Below are 26,221 nucleotides of genomic sequence, written 5' to 3'. Positions count from 1 at the left end.
ATTGAAACTTGTGTATGCTTTGCAAAGTTCTCGTGCTGTGTTTTTCAGCTCCATCAAGTCATTTATATTCTTCTCTAAGCTGTTTATTCTAGTTACATCTCATCTAACCTTTTCTCTACGTTCTTAGTTTCTTTGCATTGGGTTAGCACATGTTCTTTTAGCTCTGAGAAGTTTGTTATTACCCACCTTCTAAAGCCTGTTTCTGTTAATTTATCCGATTTATTCGCCATCCATCTTTGATTCCCAGCTGGTGAGGAGTTGTGATCCCTTAGAGGAGGAGAGGCCTTCTGGTTTTTGGTGTTTTCTTTCTTTTTGCACTGGTTTCTTCCCATCTTAGTGGTTTTATCTACCTGTGGTCTTTGTAGTTGGTGACTTTCACATGGGATCTCTGAATGAACATCTTTTTTGTTGACACTGAAGTTGTTTCTTTCTGTTTCTTAGTTTTCCTTCTAACAGTCAGGCTCTCTGCCACAGGACTGCTGGAGGTCCACTCCAGAACCCACTCACCTGGGGATCTCCCACGGGGGGGCTACAGAACAGAATGGTTGCCGCCCGTTTCTTCCTCTGCTGTCCTCATCCCAGAAGGGTACCGAGCAGATGTCAGCCTGAGCTCTCCTTTATGAGATGTCTCTTTGGGTATACAGGGTTGGGGAGTTACTTGACGAGACAGTCTGTCCCTTATAGGAGCTCAAGTGCTGTGCTGGGAGCTCCATTGTTACATGCAGAGTTGCTGGGCAGGTACCTTTAAGTCTGCTGCAGCTGAAACCATAACTGCCTCTTTTCCTGGGTGCTCTGTCCTAGGAAGGTCAGCTTTATTTATAAGTTCCTGTCATGCTGCTGCCTTTTTTCACAGATGCCCTGCCCCACACGGAGTAGTCTAGTCACAGTCTGTCAGCAGAAGTGTTGCTGAGCTGCCGCAGGCTCTGCCCAGCTGCTGTGTGAACTGCTTTGGTAGTGGCAGACTGCGTTGGTAGTTGGGGATGCCCTTCCCTCCACTGAGCTGGACAGTCCTAGGTCCAGCTGCACTTGCTGTGAAACTCTCAATCCAGAGCATTTCAGATTGCTTGTTTTGTGGGGGTGGTACCTGCTGAGCCAGATCACCTGGCTCTGTGTCTCAGCCCCCTCCCTTTCAGTTGAATGGGCGGCTCTGTCTCCCAGGCGTTCCAAACACCATTTGAAATGCTGCCCAGACTTGTGTGAGTTTTTGTGCACCCACCCAGCACCAACTGAAACTGCCATGCTGTGGCGCTTTTTAGCCCAGGAATCTTCTTGTCTATGGGCATTGAAAACTTATTTGGAAATGTGGTGTGCACTCACCCTCTGCACTGTTCTCACTGGGAACTGCACTTACAGAGCTCTTCCTATTTGGCCATCTTGGATCCTCCCCTCACCTTTATTTTTATTCATTTCTTAGTTCAACCAATATGCAGCTATTGGGCACCCATTATGAGCCAGGCACTGTTTAAGGTGCTGAAGATACAGCCATGAAGAAACACTGAAATCCTTGCCTTTACTGACCCCTTCTAATGGGGCAAGACAGTCAGCAATTAATCATACATAGAGCATGTTAGCAATGAGTGTTAAGGAGCAGAACAAAGCGGGAAAGACCCTGGCACTTTCTATATGAGCTTGAGTAACTTCTAACCTATTATCATCAATACACAAACATTGTCATAAAATGCTAATTATTGAAACGTCATTTGGAAACCAGATCACAAGTACTGGCAACTGATGATAGTTAACCTACTGGAGAAGGTAAAATTAGTTCTTTACACTTAAAAAAAAATTGTGTGTGTGTGTGTGTGTGTGTGTGTGTGTGTGTGTGTGTGTGTGTGTGTTTCTTCCAGAGGCTTGACATCTGGTTAAATAAAGTTGGCATTTCACTTTTTAATATTCTTACTTTAAGTTATAAATATTGTATAAACTGTAGTATTTGTCTCAAAAGATATTTTAAAGTTATGTTAGAAAATTCTAAATGTAGGCAACCTTTTAATACTTCTGGCATATTTTTAAATATAAATAGTAGTAAGTTGCATTTGAACAAAAACTTAAAATTAATGTTAGATTTTTAACTTTCTCAGTTTTTTGAACCTGTATTGTAGATCCTAACAAACTTCATTTAAAAAGGAAAAGGTTAATTTTTAAAATGTTTCCCACTGGGCATAACAATTTCTGTTAATGTTCATGATATACTTAATTATTCTTACAAAGCAAAAAAAAGGAAAGAATATATATTTTTATTAAGTTCAAAATGATCTGATAGAACATCATCAACCAAATATGAATATCTTTACACCTGTCTTATAAAGCTGAGGATAGATGCAGATTGAAATAAGTTGTCATTTTTTTCTCAGATAACAGTCTTTAAAAGTCATATTTTACAATGAAAAAAACATTGAGACGTATATTTTTTTATTTTAACTTGTTCAGTTTTTATAGCTAAATAATTTTAATTATAGTAACCAGCTAGTACCCATATTCCCTAGAAAAATTTGAAGAATGCAGGCTTCATTACATGTATGTGTATATGTATACTTATAACTGATTTCTAAGTTAATACTGTCACCTCCCCATTCTCCCACTATTGACCTTGAAAACAGAATTCTACTTCAGTCTGTCGCTACTTGACCACCACACAGGATTTATGCAGGCTGCGTGGCGGACAGTCTTCTGTCTGTTTCTGCAAAGAACAACTGGGGGATGGGGCTGTGCTGCAGCAAAATCTCCTGAGGTGCCCCACAGCTAATGCTGTTCCAATTCAGTACCCCCAAAGCATATCCTTGCCAATGCACTTTTCACCCAGCAATGGTCTGCTGTAAAAGAAATTCAGGCTGCAATAGCAGGAAAAGTTAGAAGCACCTTAAAAGTATAATGTATAGTACTATGATAACACTGCCATTCACACTAATATCTTCATAACTTAAGCCCCATCCACTTTCTTATTTTTGTTGCCAATTATTTTCTGACGTGAACTCTACACTCCACCTTACTACGTCAGTATTGTTAATGCCCAAGGTCACACCTGCCTGCATGCCTTTGCTTCTGTTTATTTATTTTTCTACTTAGATACTATTCTCTTTTCCTTCTGACCCTTCCCAGAATTCTACTTGTTAAAATCCTACTCCTTCAGAACTTTTTCAGTGCCTCTTTCAGTCTGAGACATTTTTTAGACTCAAAAAGTAGTGAAATTCTACTCTTTGAATCCCAGTTATACTAAATACCCCACAATATAATTATTTCATTCTATCTAGAATTACACTCATTTGTATGCTTGTCTTATGTCCCCTACCGCGTTTTTCCACTACACTCTAAGATGTTTGAGAGTAGCAGGAACTGTTTCTTATCCCTCTAGGTATTTCTTGAAGCATCTCACATAAACATCGAATCTGCATTTAATTATTGTTTTAAACAAGATTCTTTTTTTTAAAAAAATTATCATCTAAATTGTAAGGACATAAATGCCAGAACCGGAAACACCATAGCTCTGTGCAATTGCCTCCTAACAAAGCGTTTATGAACTTGATGTGGGGAGGAAAAGTCACGTTTTTATTTCTAAGAAGTTTCACATAATAGCTGATATTTTTATATGACCATAGACGTTTATTTACATAGCAGAATTTTTCAAAGTCTTATAACATTATTCCCTTTAATGGAATAATAGAAAATCTCAATAGTGGTATTGGTATGAAAGATATATTTCTATTTAAGATGATTTTTTAAATTAGGACTAATTTTGTCATAAATCACATTTTATAATTTCCTAAATACTATGGAAATATTCCCAGAAGTCTCAAATTACATCTTTCTGTAACTAATAGATAAATTCAGTATTATACCTATCAACTTTTCTACCATAAAATTATTCCCCAAGCAACATCATGATGCTGCAGTGACTAATTACTACAAACCATTCTTTCAAAATTGCCATCTTCTCTTTATAATTAAGACCACACTGGGGCTTATCTGTACAAGTATCCTGACATCAGACCAAAACTGCTGATGTAGCTTTAATGTGTAGTGGGGCAAGCAAATAAATAACCTTTACGTCTGTAAACTTAAATGCTATCTTGCAATTTCTCAACACGTTATGCTGATGTTGTAGATTTGTTCTTATTTTATTCCAAAGCCAACCAATCAATTCCAATGTCAAAAACAATTTGAAGTTTTAAGATCACATTTTAAACAGCATATTTATTAATCACGGAGAAAATGAAGTAAGTCGAGAAGCCTATTCTTTGTGGAAGATCAGTACTTTTACTATTAAATAATAAAGACATTATTAAAATAATTATATATAAACTTATATATTGTATTTATAATTAGCTTGTCTGAGAGTTAAGATTGAATAAATCTTTGAAGAATTGGTAATCGGAGAGCTCATTTATCTCCCCAGCCCAATTAGTATGTTTTAGGATTCATTTCTATCAAATCCTAAACTTCCTTGCAGAGGCTTACAGGGTCACAGAGCTGTGTGACGGAGGATAGGATATGAACTGTGACAGATGTTTCCACCGTCGTGAAGCAGAGATCATTAATGAAATGCTGTTTGATGCAGGTTATTCTGAGGTCGAACCAACGTTCAACACTGCATAAATGATTCTAAATTGCAGTTGATCTCTCACATAAACTTTTTACTGATTTATTTGCTGAATAAAGCGATGTCTTTAATCATAAGTGAAGTGATACTGAATGATCAGCTCAGGTGTGGCCCCTGGCTTTATGTTTGATTTTCATCCAAATCTCACTTCTTGAGCCATTTTCCATGTTAGGGTCCCTAGCTACTGAATGGCCTTTTGTTATTTATTTTTAACTTTCTGAAGCCTGCTTTCCTAAGATTTAAAGCCCACCTCTTATTACATTCAACATTTCCTCTATTTACTATATTACTAATGTTTGTAATGAGTACTCAAGTTTCCCACCATTCCACATTTACAACCAGTTCTTCTATATTCTAAGATGAAATTGGAGGCTGCATAAGTTCCAATAGATGAAACTGTCAATAAAGTGAGCAATAAATTCTTCCAATACCCTGCTTTTAACGACATAAGAATTTGTGTTTTCATAATTGTCATCAGAAATAGCACAGAGGTAACAAATTGACCCCCATAAATTCCTCACTGTTACTGTGGTCACATCGTTAAAGCTGTTTGGGTTCATCCAGTTAATAATTTTTAACTCATAGAACAGTTGTGAACATAAAATGCCACCTACGAAGTACTTATTATGGGGCTACCACATATTTTAAAAGTCCAGAATGACTCTGACACCATATATTATTGATAAGAAGGTGCATCTGTTTTACCCATTAACATCTCTGGAATAATGGCATGTCACATTGGATGCATTTTAAAACCTCTGTGGCCAAGCAACAGTTATGGCACAGTCATCATTTCTTGTACATGTGAAATTGTTATTCCTGGTGGAGCAATTCCACGATGCTTCTGCAACAAAGCAGATGAAAACTGCTAGGACCATTTGAGGAAAGAAAATAAATCCCAGTTGCTTGCTTAAAAATTTCATTGATACCTTCTGGGGCAATTAAAGATGCTACAATATCAAAACTTAGAGATGAGTATCAGTATTCCAGAAGAAAATTCTAGAGATGAAAAAGGAGAACTCTTTTGTAAGAAACCCTACATCAGCTTTTTTGACATCATAGAAGCTGATACTGTGTAGGAGGAGAACACGGACTTCAATGGGTGTGAATTAAAAACTGGCTTGAAAGACTGGGATTCTTAATGTAAATAAGTTTTAGAAATACCTTTCCTTTTCATGTATGTAAAAGAGAAATAGTAAAAGCTATATTATTAAGTCATAAAAAGCTATTTCTGTAAGCACACAATATACGTTAGAGTTTATCGGAAAGCATATTTTAATTTGCAGCCGTTTCTTTTTCCTTGGGACATGTAAAATGATGGTGGATTGCACAGTCAATACAACTTACACTTGAAGAAATATGATACTATTGTTACTCAGTGGCCTTCCCAGTAATGCTCTGGAGCATCATAATATATCATTTACAGTTAATATCCCTGTTTCTAATCACCCTGAAACCTAATACATTAAATTAAGCAACATTTCAAAACTTGTAACTAAGACTTTCAACCTGGGGGATAATATTTGAAAATACACTTGGTTTTCTGCATCCGCAAAGTCTCAATACCCATGTTTCTCCTGGTCAGCAATAACATGGGCCTCATTTGTGCCTCATTTTCACTTTCTCTGGAGGACAATGGCCTCTTTCTTTAAGGTCTTCCATAGCCCCCTAAAGCAAGTGTCATGTAACTACAGAGTTTATATTTTAAGCCACTGAGGTCAGATTAACACATAATTTGCTTCCCTAGCAGTGTGTAGGTCACAGGCTATGTGCCAAATAAGTGGTGGATCTTGTTGTCAGCCATGTTAATTCCAAAGAACAGAGAATGGTCAGGTTCCTGCTGGCACCATATCTAATCTGCTGTCATTGTCCTTTTTTTAGGTGGAATTCACTGTCCAAATAGCAGTGCTTTGCAAGAAGTGCGAAGCTGTAATGAGCATCCTTGCACTGTGTACCACTGGCAGACTGGTCCCTGGGGCCAGTGCGTGGAGGACACCTCCGTATCGTCCTTCAACACAACTACGACTTGGAACGGGGAGGTCTCCTGCTCTGTCGGCATGCAGACGAGAAAAGTCATCTGTGTGCGAGTCAATGTGGGCCAAGTGGGACCCAAAAAGTAAGAGCTTTAGAATGACAACAGTAAATTCTGTAGCCCACTGTGCAGAGGATTGTCTCAGGCTTCACTGGCTTCATGATATGGAGCATTTTGATGCTTGTCATACCTGTCCTCAAGAGTAAGATTTGTTTGTTTTGAAAGTCAGCACTGATAAAACTATAACGGCTTTGAGTTTTGTACTGGGGAGCCATAAATTCCATAGAAATCTTTCTATCTGGTAGCTACTTTGTGTTTTATGGTAGCACTTTCTGCTTTTATTAAGCTAGTGAGGCAGTGAAAGAAGTGCTTGCTTTAAGCCTGGCTGATCAATAATGACAGTGTACTAAGTCCTGGCAGTGTGGGTCATCCATGAACTCCTATACACCCATAGGCTATGGAGGCCGCCCAGTCTAGTTTAATTGGGTAGAAGCCTTGTATGATCTGCCTTTCATTTCCCCTAAAAAACACTATATCAAAAATACTGAAGCATACTTACTGTATCTTTCAATGGTTAGAATAAAAACCATTTATTTTCAAGACAGAGCCTTGGGATAGGATGAGTGTTGTTATAAGTAGAAAAACTATCAGTTTCTCAGGGTAGAGATGAGTACTGTAATAACAAGGAAAACACTTTGCTGGAGGGGAGAACAAAGAACCAGAGAGTTGGCATATTCTATGTGCCTTGTGAGAAGTATAAACAAAAACAGTGGCATAGCTGAGCTATTGGATGCATAGAGAAAATTAATAAATCCACTCTAAAAAATATTTGAGGGGAAAAACTTCTTTATTTTTCAAATCTAAGACAGCATACTTTAAAAAAATTCAAATCACTTTAGCCATGTGAGATATGAAATGGTAAACGAGTCAATTTTTGCATGAGTTTAAAAGCCTCATCTTTTCAAAATACTCAGCCAAGTGGTAAAATATTGTGTGTAATCTTCGGCATGCTACCTAACTTATTCTGGCCAACAGTTTCAAAGTCTGTTGAAAGGCTTTAATGAAAAATATAATAGTAATCCAAGTACTCAATAAATGTTAGAAATTGTTCTTTCTTTCTTAAGAATATTAGCTACTCCTTAGTGTTCCAGGAAGATGAAAGTGTTTCTGATGTGTGAAAAACTCCAGGGAGATAAATAAGAATCCCATTATGAGATATTTTTATCTGGCCTGGGTTCCAGACCTTAGGGATATTTTGCCCCATGACTTATTTGTTTATATTGCTTGAAATTAGGAAACAGTAAACATGCCAGTGATTTGAATAAATTAAAAGACTGTTTCACATGTTTAATAGGTAGCCTCAAACCAGTATTTTAATAGAAATTATGCTAAAGCGGTGATGAATCTCAGGAAATTAATGTGCAGTGTATTAAAATCAAAAGTAACAAGAGCAGAAGTCCCAAGTTTTGAAGGATTCTGATTCTTGCTGGAATAAGAATAAAGGTATTCACTACCCAGGCACAGGCCCAGCCTGCTGTGGCGCAGGATGGGGGTTACTGTGCTGAGCGTCTACCAGTAAGCTCTTTCTGTTCCTGTCCAATGGTTAATCATCTTCCAGATGTTGCTGTTGACATTTTCCTCACTTCTACAAACTACAAAATATTTTTCCTAAGTAATGGATGTGCGTATGTAAAAGCCTATATGTAAAAAAGCCTGCTGGATTAACAGCATTAAATCAGTGGGAAGGATATCCTGAAGCCCCACATCACATTACCACAATAATTCATTAAAAATTTGCTTTGCCCTTGTAGCCTTCATTCAATGACCTGTATACATCTATAGACTTGTTAAATCAAATGGATGTACTTTGCCTTTAAAATTCTAGAAAATCAAGCAAATACTGTGAATTCAAAAGAAAACGTTATTGTCCTTCTCCCTAAATGCTAGGTTAAATTCAGTGAATGGTTTCCAATACTAGGTATTTGGACAAAAAAATGCAAATTGAAAATTTGTTTTAAACTTCTCTTAATAAAACAGATTACTGTGCAATGGTAAAATCAATGTTATTGATCTTATCTATCCTCCCGGTAACAAACTTCAGCTCCTATCACATCCGTTTAATTTGACCTTGCATAAGATTTGGGGGAAAATCAATTCCTTGATTTAAACCATAAATACTGAATACAAACAGTACAAAGGATAAAAGAAGCATGTTGACTGAACCAATTGCCTTACCAAAGGAAGTCCAAATTCATTTTATTGGATGTCATCTAGACTGTATAATTTATCTTTGTGTGTTCATTTAACAACTTTGTTGTTTGTAATTTTGTTCTCCACAGTCAGCCAAGTATCTTGCTGTGACTATTTCTGAACTAAAACAGAATAGTTGGAGGTTGTCAATGATAACATTGTAAATTCCATTGATTTATTCAGGGCTAGTGTCTGAGGAGAATGTAGCTGAGCAACGCTCTGTCATTGTTAAAGTTATGAAATTGCCTTTTGGAAAAAAGCACTGAGAATAATAATTACTGACCAATAATTTCATAGTTCCAAAAGAATTAACTGAATTACATGTGGAGTTCAATTATAATTCTAGTGATTTACAGTCTAAATTGTAATAATACATTAGCTTCTATGATTCAAATCTAAATTTCTTTGTTGTCCGTGACTTTGAATAGTCATAGAAATTAGGAAAATTCCAGCTGAAGATAAATCAAAAAGACTATTTTTGAAATGTTGGATTCTTTATATTTTAAGATTCACTTCCAAATATACACTAGGATTTTCAAGTAAAGGAGGAGAACATGGATCTACATAATTGAATAAAGCATAATATTTATGTATGAGAAAGAAAATGGACATAAATAATTGTAATACAAGATATGTCAAAAATGAAGTATCAGTAAAATACTATAAAAAATGGGAAATATATTACTCATGTTGATTTTTTTCACTCATAGTTCACTTCTGAAAACCTGAGTAACTTACTTGACAAGACAATTTATCTTGAACTACAACATATTTGAATTATCTTTTATATAGTATTTTAGAATCTGATTTGCCGGTTTATTTTAACAAGAACTATATTAGTTGTTTGGATTATTTCTTCATGGCCTATTAGCTTACATGGCAAGGATTTATATGACTTCAAAAGATAATTGCTTAGGCATCAGAATCTAAGTTGTTACTTTTAATTATATGAATTATGTTACTATTTTTTAGTTTTCTAAGGCTCATGATCAGCATTGGACCTATAGCAGTAGTAGCATCAGATCATGAAAATGCAGAGAAGAATTGGGAAATATGAAAATTATTACTTCTCAGCCTTTTGGCTAAGATCAAGTGTAAAAAATTATATAAGAAGTATATTTTGAATAAGGCAGTATATTTTAAACCTGTGCATAGCTTCCTGTTATCTTTTAAGAAGTGAAAGCTTATATGAAGTTAGACATTCCCGTGTTCTTCATTCTTATCTTTCTCTCGTATTCCCAATAAATAATATATTTTTGCTGTTATTTTGAAAACAATAATTTTACCACAATTTATGTCAAGCACACAGTATTTCATTTTTCTTTAAACTACTGATTTACTACCTTTATTGTATTTATATTCATTATTTTTGTTCCAAAAAGATACTGTAGCTTATAAAAACATAAAAAATATTAAATCCCATAATTCAAAACCAGCGACTAATGGAAAAGAAAACACAAATAGATACACTAAATAAAACCAGGAATAAAGCAAAAACTGCTTATGAGATTGATTAATACACTTTTATTTTCTCATTTATTATTAAGTATGTAGTTCTTAATATAGTATTTTGGCTACTGTGTAAAAAATATACTCCACTGTAAATTTGTTTTATACAATATGTATTTTGTAAAAATAAAGTGTAGAATAACCTGGACACTTATAATAGGCAAAAAGCCTATTTAGTCATACAAATATATATTATAGAATTAGATCCTTAAATTCATAATTTAAATTTCCACAAAATTTCTCATAAAATACATTAGCATAGAAATATTTATTAATGGAGAGATTATTATAAGAGGATAAGGGGTGGTTGTTATATCTGGTTCTCAGTAGTATCACTGCTATTAGCAAATCTGCACATCTTGCCTTGAGAAGCTTTACTGAGGTCCAGTTTGAAACAATCAATTTAGTTGTATAGTTTTTGCCTGTAGCAGAAAGAAAGGCTCCTGGAAGTTAAATAATACAGATGAGTGACTTGTTTTGTGATTTTATCAGTGAAAATTCTAGAGAAATTAAATTATCTGATTTGCTGCCTTTCTATTGAAGCCTAATAATTTCCCTTTGCTTTCATAGATGTCCTGAAAGCCTTCGACCTGAAACTGTAAGGCCTTGTCTGCTTCCTTGTAAGAAGGACTGTATTGTGACCCCATATAGTGACTGGACATCATGCCCTTCTTCATGTAAAGGAGGTATGGTCTGCAGAGTTAGGAAGGCTGTTCACCTAGAAAACCCCCTCAGTAGACTTCTGAGGTCTGGCCTAGCATTGTTTGTGAGTTTTGTACAGGGCTATGTAAACCTGATTTAATATGGATGCCATACAATTTTAGTTTCCCCCTAGAAAATAACATAGCTTGAGAAAACCAAACAAGTGAGTTTTATTCCAAAGCCTGACTTGAAAGTTTATGATATAAAGTGATGAATTCTAAATCTTATTATATTAATAATGTTTACTTTCACATTTTCTGAAAGAATATGTAGTGGTTTGTATATTTTAAAAGGATATACAGTGCTTTTATCTGTACACATGGCTTTCAACCTACTTAATATAAAGAAATGACATGTGACTAGATTTGCTACAGATTCAATTATGCAGCTACAAGAATAGGAATAAAAGAAAGAGAAAAATGGCCAAATTGTTTCTCTGCCAACATACTCTGTGTCAGGAGGAATTTATGAGTGTTTATCCCCAGTTTGGTTTAGTTTTGCTTTTATTACTTACAGACAAAAACTCCTTAGTACCAAGCCAAATACTTTGATAATTCTTTCTTTACGCTCTAGGACAGGGTCTTTTCTCATTGCTGATGAGAAAGGTATCAACATCCTCCAGGTGACTTATACAATAACTGACCAAATTTCCCTGCAGTATTACAGATGACACTGTCTCCTATTTCTTATCTTATTCACTCAGCAAATACAGATAATTTTTTCTAAATTCCCATTATGCTTTTTATTCTTGTTTCTTAACACAAGAGACTCAATTAAGAATCAGCTTCTAGCTTAACAGATATTTTAAATTGTCAAAATTTATTCAAATCCTTTATGGATTATAAATTTAACAATAGATACTTTTACTGTGTTATTATAAATGTATGTGGTTGAAATGTGAGTTTCTTTTGATGCTTTTTCTATTTAATACTCTTGAAATATCAAATAATATTAAACCACAAACTGAAAAGAGATAGAAAATTATTTTTTAAATTTATTTTATTATTTTTTTTAAGACAGAGTCTCACACTGTCATTCAGGCTGGAGTGCAGTGGTGTAGTCTTGGCTCACTGCAACCTCTGCCTGTCAGGTTCCAGTGATTCTCCTTCCTCAGCCTCCCAAGTAGCTGGGATTACAGGCATGAGCACTGGCTAAATTTTGTATTTTTAGTAGAGATGGGGTTTTGCCATGTTGGCCAGGCTGATCTAGAACCCCCAGTCTCTAGGGATCCACCTGCCTCAGCCTCCCAACGTGCTGAGATTACAGGCATAAGCCACTGCAAATATTTTTAAGAGTCTTTTAAGGCATTTAAATAACTTATGGCAAATTAAAAGGAGATGTGAGCATTAACTTTTATAAACATGTTGATAGCATAAACCTGCTATGCAATGTCATTGCGTGACATTTTAATCCAGATTTTCTTCTCCTATTCCTTTAATTTTTTTATTTTTATTTTATTTTTTTGAGACGGAGTCTTGCTCTGTCGCCAGGCTGGTGTGCAGTGGCGCAATCTCCGCTCACTGCTACCTCCGCCTCCTGGGTTCAAGCGATTCTTCCGCCTCAGCCTCCCGAGTAGCTGGGACCACATGCGCGTGCCACCATGCCCGGCTAATTTTTTTGTGTTTTTAGTAGAGACGGGGTTTCACCATGTTTGCCAGGATGGTCTCGATCTCTTGACCTCGTGATCCACCCGCCTCGGCCTCCCAATCCTTTATTTTTTAAAAGCTGAATAACACTGGGCATAGTTCATAAAAGAATAGTACTTTATTATAGATTAACATTTTACCTATGATGGCAGTTTCTTATAGGTGGTAATTGTTGGTTATTAATTCAATTAAAAAGCATTGTTAATTACATAGAATTAATACATTTACAGATTTTATTCTTGATACGTTTATACTTGATCTTTTGTGTTAATATAAATATGCTCATTTACTAATAATTCCAAAACGTGCAGTTACATTTATAACCAAATTATTAATAGTCTAAAACAAATTTTAACTGAAAATTTTGAAAGTGGAAAGACTTTGCCTTTCTCTTATTTTGGATATTTTCATGTATTGTGTAAAATACTGTTTTAAAACAGCTGACTTGATATAAAGTATTTCAAGGAAGTAAAGATTTAAAAAAGAACAGATTTTATTGAATTGATTCTAGAGTAATCACTAATAAAAGTGAAGAATCAGAATTTTTCTAATTTTTTAGATCTTTATTTCAAAATAATTTTGGATATTGGAATGTATTCAGAAATTTGGACCATTTTAAGTAGCCTACAGATTTTTTCTTAAGTTCTTGAAAACGCATTTGTGATTTTGTAATTTATTATATATGTCTAGAAAGGAAAGAAAAAAATAGAGGTTTCTTACTCATAAAAATACCATACTTGAAAAGAAAATAACATGATTTCTTCATACTGTGATTTTTACGGTATGAAGAAAGTGATTTACTCTTTGCTGTTTAATCATTTATAAAATAAAAAATGTACAACACAGTGATAATTCACATAATGTGCTTTAAGAAAACTTCTTAGCAAGTAGGTAAGAATGAATAGATTGTGAATGCTACACAGGCCTTAACTGAGTCAGTACTTAAGTGTGTATATATGCATAAATATTTAATTACTTATTTATTGATTCCTGTATATAACTAGCACACAAATGATCTTGTAGAGAAATCACAGTCCCTGACATCAAGGAAGATTTAATTACATTTAACATATAGGATTTTTCTGCACAGCCCAGATAGTGTAAGACTTACATGGTTCAATAACAAGCTTTAGTGGTAAAACAGAAAGAGCTCTAAGGAAGAGAATGGAATAATCATGTGAGAGCAAATATATTAAGGAAAATCGTATTTAAAGGAGGGGTAAGAGTTCTTCACAATTCAAGAAGATCTCTTGAATTGAATTGAAACATGAAAGAATTCCAAGCGGGAATTAGAAACATCAGGAAAGCATTAAATGCCCATGAGAAAGATGTGATTTTGGAAAGAGCAACCCACTGGAGCCCAGGATGTAAAGGAAACTTTCCCAGAAGAGATTGAAGATGAGAAACCAGTGGGTGATGATGAGTTCCCTTGGGTGCAGTGGTGGAAAGGCTAGGGGATGTAAAGGAATGAGAAATTGAATCATGTTATACATGTAGGTAGTGCTGTGGGTGATGATAAATGACCGTGAGCTGGGGAGGGCTCTTGTGGTGAGTGACAGCCATGTGAGGCATGATGAGTTTAGTTGGGCTGGTCTCTTGGGGGAAGGTAGGAAACCTCCGTAAGTAAAAATGCATGGTGCCACTAGGATACTATCCTCTCCTGGAGTTCCTGGGATGGTGGTGGCAGAGGAGTAAAAAATGCCAACTTGGGAATCAGTCTCTTGGAAGCAAGAGGCTGTCTAAGAGGCAGAGCTGTGTTTCCCTGAACACAGGTCATGTCATCCGGAGCAAGGAATGATAGCTGAGTGTTTTCTTTGGTGACTTACGTTGTGTATCCTAGAACAAAAAGGGTTTTGGAAACCCTAAACTTAGGCACTCTGCTTTTAAAAGAATCACTACAATTGTGTATTGAGGAAATAAAAATTTTTTACAGTCTGGGGAGTGATAGAAGGGGTTGTCATTGAATAACAGTGCCAAGAAGCTTTCTGCTCTAGAAGAAGCCTTTTCTGTTTTGCCTGGAGACTGCTGTCATGGAGAATAGACAGTGGTATTATAGAAAGCTAGTCTTTTGTTGTGAAGAAAATAAAGCAATGACTGAGCTTAGTTTTTTTTTCATTATTTGGTAAGAAATGGAAATGATCCAAGCATCATTTTGAAATTACACCAACTTGCACATACTATTTAAAAGTGCTAAACAAAGTTGAATGTTCAGGGAGAGGTAAGAGCAGCAGAAAATTAATTCAAGAATGGGATGGTTCTTTTGACTTAATTCTGCCAGTAAAGTCTAAATTTTACAAGGATGTTGCGCTTATTAAAGTGCGGGACCAACCTTCTTTTTAAAAGCACTTTGAAGGAGTAGAATACACAATACTATTACAGGAAATAAAAAAGAATCAGATTCCAGGAAGAACCGAAAGGTTGTTTGAAATGTCATTCAGACTTCACCTAAAATATCCCCTGACATATCAATGCTGATAAAGATCAGTATTGAGTGGAATGTAGTTTAATCCTTAGACCAGTGACTTGCTATTTTTTTCAAATTTTTATAAATTTTGACAAAGGGCGCTTTAAAAAATAGAAATAATTTATGCACATAAATTATTTGTACCTCTCATTTTTAAAAAATCAATACTTTTGATCAAATAATTTATCTGGTTTCTCAAATTTGGTTTGCTCCTTTTTTTTCTCACTGTATTTATTGTCTTGAGAGATAGCAGGAATATTGCAGAGGCTTCTTCTACCTCATGTCCTAAATCACTAGAACACCAGAATTACCACCAAAGTTATGAATACTACATTTACATTTTCCTTCTTGCATGAAATGTATCCCTTTCTTTCTTCTTTTTTTTTATTGCATTTTAGGTTTTGGGGTACATGTAAAGAACATGCAAGATTGTTGCATAGGTACACACATGGCAGTGTGATGTGCTGCCTTCCTCCCCATCCTTTTCAGTTTCCTATCACTGTGCTGGTCCAACCTGCAGTCCATCCCATTTCCAGTTTAATGAATCCATTTTTCCTGCCCTTTAAATCCTTTTCATCAAGTAATTTCTCTAGTGAAATTTATTTTGAATGTCTTAAGATATCTGAAAAATGCTGTAACTGTGTGAGAAATGACATACCTTCTGAATCTATGTACCACATCATTACATAATTATTTGCTAGACGTACAATTTGTTTTCTCCATTTCTATCCTAGATAAGCATTTTTAAGCATAAACATCGCAGGCAGGTACCCTTATTTTTTCCCATACCTATTATTTGTAGTGAAAAGTAGATGATAGCTTATTTTTATTAATCCTCAAAGCACAACGTTGGTACCCATGTGCTTACTACTATAAAGGAATAGTTGGAAAGAAATAGAAGGTGCTAATAATCCAGTTGAGAAGATGTGAAAGAAATGTGTTTGTGCATTCAGTAAATATTTATTAAGCACTTACTATGTATGACTCTTATCTCAGGTATAAAACACACAGATGAATAGAAACACTACACATATATCAACCACATATAATAAAATGAGCATACATACAAACAGGGGACGATGAAAGGTATAAAATTCGAAGTTTGCCAGCTCAAGTTATTAGAGAGGAAACTTCTGTTTTTTCTTTTTAATGTGTGCTGTGTAGCTTCCTTTTTTTCTGCTCTCTGATCTGAGGGCTCTGTAACCTCGCAGAACTCTACAGTGCTGTAACTTTGAGTGCACAAGCAATTTCTTAACTGCAATCGAAAAAGAAACAGACCTCCCAGTGAGTAAAAACATGGATGTCATGACACTTCCTGTGTAACTCCATTAAACTTCTTCTCTGGGTGTTATGGCTTTGAGGAGTTCCGCTTTAATCAGGTCACAATCTCTATCCTTTGGGCTGCACCAGGTTAAGGAATTTGAGCTTTTTATCAGAATAAATGGATTGCCACTCTGGAATCCATTAAGGATGTGAAAAAGTCATTATAGTCGTATATATCTTGTACTAATTTGTGGAGTTTGTGATGAGAAGGCGCTAGGAGAATGTTTCAGAAATGCGTTCTAAGTGACATTTTTTCTTTCAAATCAACAAACAAAATAGAATTGAAACATTAATGTTTGGTAGCTGCGTCCTCAAGTAGACCAGCCCTGGCTATGCACCAGGTGCCATCTAGATAGTTAATAACCAGGAGCTTTAGTCTATGAGGTGACACTAATGCTGAGCTCATTGTCTCCACCAGTCCCCAAATCCCTTGGTCCTAATCCTGTGTCTGTCTTCTATCTGCAAGTTGGAGAGTAATTGCCTCTAAAAATTTTGACCAACTGGGGAACAAAAACCCATTTGAGCCCTTTACGCCTTACGTCCCTGTTAAAAAACAAGCAAACAGAAACTTCCCTGCTTTCCCCAATGCTAAACAAATGATGAGTCTAATTATTTAGTTTGTATACTTTAAAAAAATAAGATTATGGACAGATCACAAACATAAAACAAAAGAAAAAGTAATAGAAATTGTAAAAGAAGGGCAAAGCCAAGCAGTGAATAGGGGAGGGGGTAAAAGGAAGAAGAAGAGAAAAATTATACTAGAAAATCAAAGCTGAGGCAAGCTCCTGCAATTGAGAAGAAAATTAGCTCTGAGATTCTGGTGACCAAAGCAAAAAATAGAAGTACAATGGATTCTTAACAGATTGTCAAGGGAAACAAAGTTTTTCCTATCTCTAAATTATTAAAGGAATTTATCACCTGGGCCCTAAAATACAGGTCATTTGGACAATATAATAGATGGAGACTGCATTAGCAATTTATTAAAAGTCCTACTGACATTTCTTAGATCTTCCCTAGATAAATCATATTTAACATGTAACAGTTGCAGCTGACATTCAAACTACTACTGTTACAATTAAAAGTCCATGATAGTATTTTCAAATACTTTAAATCTCTGCTGCCCGGTACTTCTAGCCCCCAATTCCCTACTCCATTACCTGTAGTATTCCACTTATTCATTAAAATAGTTATGCCATCATTAATAGCACAGAGTACACCCCACAATGGGAACAATAATTCTGAAAAGTTACATGTAAGGCCAGAATCTTAAATTGCGATAGGACATACAAGTTCATTTATTCCAATAGATCTCAAACCTAGCCCTTTGTCCCAATTGCCTGGCAATATTTTTAAATACCATATTCCCAAACCCAGCTTCCAGATTCTGATTAAGTAGTTCTGGGTATAGGCCTGAAAATAGGTTGGTGGTGGTGGTGGTGGTGGTGGTAAAGAGATTCTCCTATGAAGTCGGGCATTTAGGAATCACCAATCTGATCCTGTCTCCCATTCAGTACAGGATTCCTCTCTAAACATAGCAGTGAGTCAGTTGCCCAGACCATGTTGAAGAATAGCCTTGACTTCATGAGAAAAGATATTCCATTATGGGAATGTTCTAATCATCAAATCATACATTCTCCACTACCACAGTATCTTAATAAGGTTTCATTTGATTTCTGATTAAACTTTAATTCTTAGGAGCTGCAAATCCTTGAAAATATTTGTTCCTGTAGTTTGTGTATCAAATATTTGAAGATCTTACGAAATAATGTAAATGTATCAAGAGGATTATATTAACATGATTCTTTAGAGAATTATTTTGTAAGTAAAACCTTGTACCATGCAGCTATTAATCCTTAAAGTATATATAATGTTAGTTGAAGTATATTAAAGTTGGCAAGTTGTATACACTATATGCTCTTTATACAAAAAGTTTTTCGAATCCTTATATCACTCATACTGTCAAATTGATGTCTCTATTGAAAGTATATGTTAATTTTTCCCATTTTTAACATCCTTTGGAATTATTTATTTATAGTAAGTGTTGCTATTTTGACTGCTTCTTTAAAAAGTCTGTGTCTGCCTCTAAGAAACCAGTTTTTTACTATAGATCCCTGATGTTTAGAATGTGACCTGAATTGAAGATCTTAGACTGTTTAACATGAATAATAAATGACCGGAATAATTTACAAGTTAACACATTTCAAATTAAATGAATAACAAAGAAATAAAATTTCACATTATAGCACTGAATATATTCTCCTGAAGAAGATTCATTACATGTGTATGAGTCCCATGTGGTAAACAGGGCTAGGCAAAAAGCATGAAAATAAACTTAAGGTAGAGGAAAATAAATTAATTAGATCTGTCATTTTCCTCAAGGGAAAGAATTATACAAAAGAGCAATTACTTTGTAACTGCACCTCAGGAAGGCTAGTTGACTGAAGAATTGTTTTCTCCCTTCTTCACATTTTCTCCATTTTTAAATATGAATTGATTGGGTTTTTGATATAAATGCTCTTGGGGAGAATTTGGTGAATGTTTAGACCAGGTGAAGCCTCTCAGGTTTGTCAAAGCACATGTCTCTGGAGGAGGTGTAATTTCTTCACACAGACTGGTATTTAGAGATTATCTTATCAGTGCAAAGTACAGAGGTTAAAAAGCTGCTTCATTGCAGGGGACTCCGGTATCAGGAAGCAGTCTAGGCATCGGGTCATCATTCAGCTGCCAGCCAATGGGGGCCGAGACTGCACAGATCCCCTCTATGAAGAGAAGGCCTGCGAGGCACCTCAAGTGTGCCAGAGCTACAGGTAGGATTAGGGAAATGCATCGTGAGGGAGGAGCTGAACAAATACGTCAACTCCACTTCATTTCCTAGGATAAGGAAAGGAAGTCAGCACGCTTCCACAGGCTCAGTGGAGTTGGGAACGTTTATGGCTGTAGCTGCCATTCTTGTCTCTTCATCTTTGGGAGAGCTGCTCTGCTGTATAAGGAGACAAATACTTGTATACATTTCCAAGGTGTGATATTAGCCACAGTAGTTTAGGGAAGTGTCTTATGTTGGAAGAAGGTATAAGAAATGCTGAACGTGATTAATAGTTATGAAACATATATGCTTTAGGAAGCAATTCATTTTCACTTAGAAGAATAGCCTAAGTATTTCTCCTCTGGCTCCAAAGAGCACCTGTTTGTTCTCATAAATGCTGGTATTCTGGCTTGCGAAATGACAGCGGTATCTCAGTGATGCTAATAAGATGTCTGTTGTGTTCATTTGTGATTACCTCAAATAAAATTATAGTTATTGAGGCTATGTATCATCTTGATAACTTATTAGAGAAATTTTACCTCCTCATGATTAAGACAGAAAATATCTAGTAGAAATCTGACGCAGTATATGTTTGCAGTCCCGACAGTAAATAAAATATTACGGCATCAATTAATGCCAAAATAATTACTTAAGATGGTATTATTGTCAAATTTGCCATCTTAATGTATCAGCCTTAATTCTGAGATGACAAATACTCGTCATGTGTACACTGTGAACATTGACAACTACTGGTTCAAACTTATTTATTTTTGCAATTTGTTTTTATAAAGTGTACTATAATTACAGTCGCCGAGATACTCCTACAGTGCGAACCAAAAGAGCACCATACAAAAGACTCATGCCTTGAATACAGTTTCATAACTTGAATAAATGTATTTTATTTAAATGGCATGCATCACTTCTGGGGCCGTCTGGTGCATCTGTTGGCAGTCTTAATTATTAAAAAGTCTAAAAGTTCTCAGTAGAGTTCCATAGAGCTTGACGATGATGTACTCTTGTCTTCATTGCCAGAGAAAGTACTTTTGTATTTAATGCTGCTTCTTCTAAAGCCTTGATGGAGATCTAAATTAAATTTAAATAGAACTGAGCATTGTTAAATAAATTCCTGTTTGCAGTAGTCAGTCATGCTGCTGTGTGTCTGTGATTTGCCTGGCATTTTTGCTTCTTCTCCATCAGGCTTCTGTTCTTGTCTTGTAGGTGGAAGACCCACAAATGGCGCAGATGCCAATTAGTCCCTTGGAGCGTGCAACAAGACAGCCCTGGAGCACAGGAAGGCTGTGGGCCTGGGCGACAGGCAAGAGGTGGGAGGCCCCATTCCACAGTTCATTTCTCCAACATCACCAGTTTAACCACTATTTTGATGTGCTTGTCACTTTGACACCATGCTCAGCAAACAGAGCAAAGCAGATATAAATCTGCTATGAGCCACTCCACAAAACATCAGGACATGGAAACTTGTCTTTTTAAATTGTCCCTGTTGTTTTGTGGCATTAGCTCATAACTCTGGAATTTTTCTCTCATTTATATCTGAAAGAAAATCAGGCCAAACTTTCAGTTATGACATAGATGGTACACTGAAGCTTTTGGTTTGTTTTTAGATTGAAGTATTCCATAGCACTTTGCTTGCCACCTTAAACAGTATGATTTCTACTTCCTTGTCTACATGCATTGTGTATGTGCATATATGCTATGTAACAGAATTTGTTAACTTTTTCAGAAGTTCTCAGAATGACATTCCTATCATTTTCATGGCTATCTACATTCTGTTCATATTTAGTACTGATTTTTAAATGGAAGACTTATTTGCTTATCTGTAATCTGCAGCACTAAATAACATGGAATCTTGCAGAAATGGTTAATGAAAATGTTTGAAGCTTGTTTACTAGATATTATAGGGAATGTATAAAGCTTTGAAATATGTTGTTTCTTCCAGGCATAACAAATTCAGTATTTAAAGAGTGCATGATTATTTTTACTCATATTGACTTTTAGAATATAGCTCCTGCTGTATACTTAAAATGTAGTTTAATATGTAATTGAATATGCAAGAAACTGTATTTAATTTATAAAAAACTTATTTTGTTCACTCATATGTAGTTATATATTTCAGGTTGACATAAAAATTTGAACATATAGAGCAGAATTCCAGTTTTTAATGATTTTATCTGGGACTTCCTTTTCTATACAATGAAAAAACTGCCTTTTTGAGAAAAAAAAAAAGCTTTTATTTCCTTTAAAAAAAAATCCCCTATGTTTATAATCTTCCTTTTAGAAGCCTTCTTCTGAAACATAAAACTTAGTTTCCAAATAATCTTAAATTCCTAGTTGCAGTAATTTTTAGAATTTTATTTTATTTCCATAATTCTCATTATGTGTCTCCCACCATCAGCTTAGGATAAAATGTAATTGTGACTCCCTTTGTAGTTATAGAAACTGTAGGAAAGTTGCGTTATGAGGTACAGTATACAGAGCTGAAAGTCATTCTTCTCCATTTCAAATCATTCTTTGAGAGACTGAGTGAAATCTTCTTTGCATGCCCTGCTGATCCCTTCTTAAGCATAGATTTGCCTACATTTTCTGTTCTTTTATATACATGTATATATATATTGCGCTTTAGGTTCTGGGGTACATGAGCATAACATGCAGGATTGTTGAATGGGTACATACATGGCAGTGTGGTTTCCTGCCTCCATTCCCTTCACCTGTGTCTGGCATTTCTCCCCATGTTATCCCTCCCCAACTCCCTACCGCCCATTATCCCTCCCCTAGTCCCCTCAACAGACCCGGTTGTGTGATGCTCCCCTCCCTGTGTCCATGTGTTCTCATTGTTCAACACCCACCTATGAGTGATACCATGCAGTGTTTGATTTTCTGTTCTTCTGTCAGTTTGTTAAGAATGTTGGTTTCCAGATTCATCCATGTCTCTGCAAAGGACACAAACTCATTGTTTTTTATGGTTGCATAGTATTCCATGGTGTATATGTGCCACAATTTCCTTGTGCAGTCTCTCATCGATGGGCATTTGGGTTGGTTCCAGGTCTTTGCTATTGTAAACAATGCCACAATGAATGTACGTGTGCGTGTGTCCTTATAATAGAATGATTTATAATCCTTTGGATATATAACCAGTAACAGGATTGCTGGGTCAAATGGAAGTTCTATTTCTAGGTCCTTGAGGAATTGCCACACAGTCTTCCACAATGGTTGAACTAATTTCCACTCCCACCAACAGTGTAAAAGTGTTCCTATTTCTCCACATCCTCTCCAGCATCTGTTGTCTCCAGATGTTTTAATGATCACCATTCTAACTGGAATGTTTTTCCATCTGTTTGTGTCCTCTCTTATTTCCTTGAGCAGCGGTTTGTAGCTCTTCTTGAAGAGACCTTGTACATCCTTTGTTAGTTGTATTTCTAGGTATTTTATTCTCTTTGTAGCAGTTACAAATGGCAGTTCGTTCTTGATTTGGCTCTCTTTAAGTCTGTTATTGGTGTATAGGAATGCTTGTGATTTCTGCACATTGATTTTGTATCCTGAGACTTTGCTGAAGTTGCTTATCAGTTTCAGGAGATTTTGGGCTGAGACAGTAGGGTCTTCTAAATATACAATCATTTTATCTTCAAATAGAGACAATTTGACTTCTTCCTTTCTGATTTGAATACCATTTTTTTCTTTTTCTTGCCTGATTGCTCTGGCTAGAACTTCCAATACTATATTGAATAGGAGTGGTGAGAGAGAGCATCCTTGTCTAGTGCCAGATTTCAAAGGGAATGCTTCCAGTTTTTGCCCATTCAGTGTGATATTGGCTGTAGGTTGGTGGTAAATAGCTTTTATTATTTTGAGATACATTCCACTGATACCTAGTTTATGGAGTTTTTAGCATAAAGCACTGTTGAATTTTGTCAAAGGCCTTCTCTGCATCTATTGAGATAATCATGTGGCTTTTGTCTTTGGTTCTGTTTATGTGGTGGATTACATTTATAGACTTTCATATGCTGAACCAGCCTTGTATCCCCGGGATGAAGTCTACTTGAATGTGATGGATAAGCTTTTTGACATGCTGTTGCAATTTGTTTGCTAGTATTTTATTGAAGATTTTTGCATCTGTGTTCATCATGGATATTGGACTGAAGTTTTCTTTTCTTGTTGAGTCTTTGCTGGGTTTTGGTATCAGGATGATATTGGTCTCATAAAATGATGTGGGAAGGATTCCCTCTTTTTGGATTGTTTGGAATAGTTTCAGAAGGAATGGTACCAGTTCCTCTTTTATGTCTGGTAGAATTCAGCTGTGAACCCATCTGGACCTGGGCTTTTTTTTGGTTGGTAGGCTGTTAATTGCTGCCTCAACTTCAGCCCTTGTTATTGGTCTATTCAGGGTTTCAACTTCTTCCTGGTTTAGGCTTGGGAGGGTGCAAGTGTCCAGGAATTTATCCATTTCTTCCAGGTTTACTGGTTTATGTGCATAGAGTTGTTTGTAGTAATCTCTGATGGCAGTTTGTTTTCCTGTGGAATCTGTGGTGATATCTCCTTTATCGTTTTTTATTGAATCTCTTTGATTCTTCTCTTTTCTTTTTTCTTAATCTGGCTAATAGTCTCTCCATTTTGTTTATCTTTTAAAAATAAAAAACAGCTCCTGGATTTATTGATTTTTTGAAAGGTTTTTTGTGTCTCTATCTCCTTCAGTTCTGCTGTAATCTTAGTTATTTCTTGTCTTCTGCTAGCTTTTGAGGTTTTTTTTTTTTTTTTTATCTTGCTCCTCTAGCTCTTTCAATTTTGATGATAGACTGTGGATTTTAGATCTTACCTTGCTTCTTATGTGGGCATTTATTGCTATAAATTTTCCTCTAGACACTGCTTTAAATTGTCCCAGAGATTCTGGTATGTTGTGTCTTTGTTCTCATTAGTTTCAAAGAACATCTTTATTTCTGCCTTCATTTCATTGTTTATCCAGTCAACATTCAAGGGCCAGTTGTTCAGTTTCCATGAAGTTGTGCGGTTCTGAATTAGTTTCTTAATCCTGAGTTCTAATTTGATGGCACTGTGGTCTGAGACACTGTTTGTTATGATTTCCGTTCTTTTGCATTTGCTGAGGAGTGACGTACCTCCGATTATGTGGTCAATTTTGAAATAAGTGCAATGTGGTGCTGAAAAGAATGTATATTCTGTGGATCTGGGGTGGAGAGTTCTATAAATGTCTATTAGGTTTGCTTGGCACAGCTCTGAGTTCAAGTCCTGGGTATCCTTGTTAATTTTCTGTCTCGTTGATCTGTCTAATATTGACAGCCGAGTGTTAAAGTCTCCCACTATTATTGGGTGGGAGCCTAAGTCTCTTTGTAGGTCATTAAGAACTTGCTTTATGTATCTGTTGCTCCTGTGTTAGGCGCATATATATTTAGGATCATTAACTCTTCTGTTGCATTGATCCTTTTACCATTATGTAATGCCCTTCTTCGTCTCTTTTGATCTTTCTTGGTTTAGAGTCTGTTTCATCAGAGACTAGGATTGCAACTCCTCCTTTTTTTTTTCCTTCTCTCCATTTGCTTGGTAAATCTTTCTCCATCCCTTTATTTTGAGTCTTTGCATTTCCTTTCATGTGAGATGAGTTTCCTAAATACAGCACACTGAAGGGTTTTGACTTTTTATCCAATTTGTCAGTCTGTTTCTTTAGATAGGGGCATTTAGCCCATTTACATTTAAGGTTAATTTGTTATGTGTGAATTTGATCCTGCCATTTTGATGCTAGCTGATTGTTTAGCCCATTTGTTGATGCAGTTTCTTCATTGTGTCGATGCCCTTTACCATTTGGTACATTTTTGGAGTGGCTGGTACTGGTTGTTCCTTTCTATGTTTAGTGCTTCTTTCTCTTGTAAGGCAGGCCTGGTGGTGACAAAATCTCTGAGTAGTTGCTTGTTCGTAAAGGATTTTATTTCTCTCTGCTTATGAATCTTAGTTTGGCTGGATATGAAATTCTAGGTTGAAAGTTCTTTTCTTTAAGGATGTTGAATATTGGCCCCCACTCTCTTCTGACTTGTGGCGTTTCTGTGGAGAGCTCCGCTGTGAGTCTGATGGGCTTACCTTTGTGTGTGACTCAACCTTTCTCTCTAGCTGTCCTTAGCATGTTTTTTTTAATTTCAACCTTGATGAATCTGATGATTATGTGCCTTGGGGTTGCTTTTCCTGAGAAATATCTTTGTGGTGTTCTCTATATTTTCTGGACTTGAATATTGGCCTGCCTTGCTAGGTTGGGGATGTTTCTCCTGGATAATATCCTGAAGAGTGTTTTCCATTTGTATTCATTCTTTCCATCACATTCAGGTACACCTATCAAACATAGGTCTTTCCACATAATCCCATATTTCCTGGAGGCTTTGTTTATTTCTTTTCACCCTTTTTTCTCTAGAATTGCCTTCTCATTTTATTTCATTGAGTTGATCTTCAATCTCTGATATCTTGTCTTCTGTTTAGTCAATTTGGCTATTGAAACTTGTTTATGCTTCATGAAGTTCTCATGTTGTGTTTTTCAGCTCCATCAATTCATTTATGTTCTTCTCTAAGCTGTTTATTCTCATTAGCATTCATCAAACCTTTTTTCAAGTTCTTAGTTTCTTTGCATTGGATTTAGAACATGTTCTTTTAGCTCAGAGAATTTTGTTATTACCCATTTTCTGAAGCCTGTTTCTGTCAGTTCATCTGACTTATTCTCCATCCAGCCTTGTTCCCTTGCTGGTGAGGAGTTGTGATCCCTTGGAGGAGGAGAGGTGTTCTGGTTTTGGGTGTTTTCATCTTCTGTGCTGGTTTCTTCCCATCTTTGTGGATTTATCTACCTGTGGTCTTTGTAGTTGGTCACTTTCAGATGGGGTCTCTGAGTGGATGCCCT

General features: G+C 35.9%; 1 protein-coding gene, 1 long non-coding RNA gene and 1 pseudogene across 2 annotated transcripts in view; 2 read left to right on the top strand and 1 right to left on the bottom strand.

Moving 5' to 3' along the window:
- Positions 1 to 25,711, bottom strand: part of LOC119470673 — a 26,150-nt gene extending 439 nt beyond the window's left edge. Inside the window, exons 1-2 of the long non-coding RNA XR_005199613.1 lie at positions 25,654 to 25,711; positions 16,535 to 16,539 (exon numbers count right to left, since the gene is read on the bottom strand). This is a non-coding gene — a long non-coding RNA (uncharacterized LOC119470673). The remainder of the gene's footprint in view (positions 1 to 16,534; positions 16,540 to 25,653) is intronic.
- Positions 1 to 26,221, top strand: part of THSD7A (thrombospondin type 1 domain containing 7A) — a 493,191-nt gene that overhangs the window by 368,403 nt on the left and 98,567 nt on the right. The window contains exons 8-11 of the mRNA XM_017525230.2: positions 6,479 to 6,713; positions 10,959 to 11,074; positions 19,198 to 19,330; positions 20,545 to 20,648. Of these exons, the coding sequence (XP_017380719.1) occupies positions 6,479 to 6,713; positions 10,959 to 11,074; positions 19,198 to 19,330; positions 20,545 to 20,648 (588 nt within the window). The remainder of the gene's footprint in view (positions 1 to 6,478; positions 6,714 to 10,958; positions 11,075 to 19,197; positions 19,331 to 20,544; positions 20,649 to 26,221) is intronic.
- On the top strand, positions 9,942 to 10,084 carry LOC119470691 (annotated as a pseudogene).

The sequence above is a fragment of the Cebus imitator genome, unplaced genomic scaffold (assembly GCF_001604975.1).
Source record: "Cebus imitator isolate Cc_AM_T3 unplaced genomic scaffold, Cebus_imitator-1.0 Scaffold37, whole genome shotgun sequence".
Taxonomy (NCBI): Eukaryota; Metazoa; Chordata; class Mammalia; order Primates; family Cebidae; genus Cebus; species Cebus imitator.
This window is presented reverse-complemented; position numbering and strand designations above follow the sequence as displayed.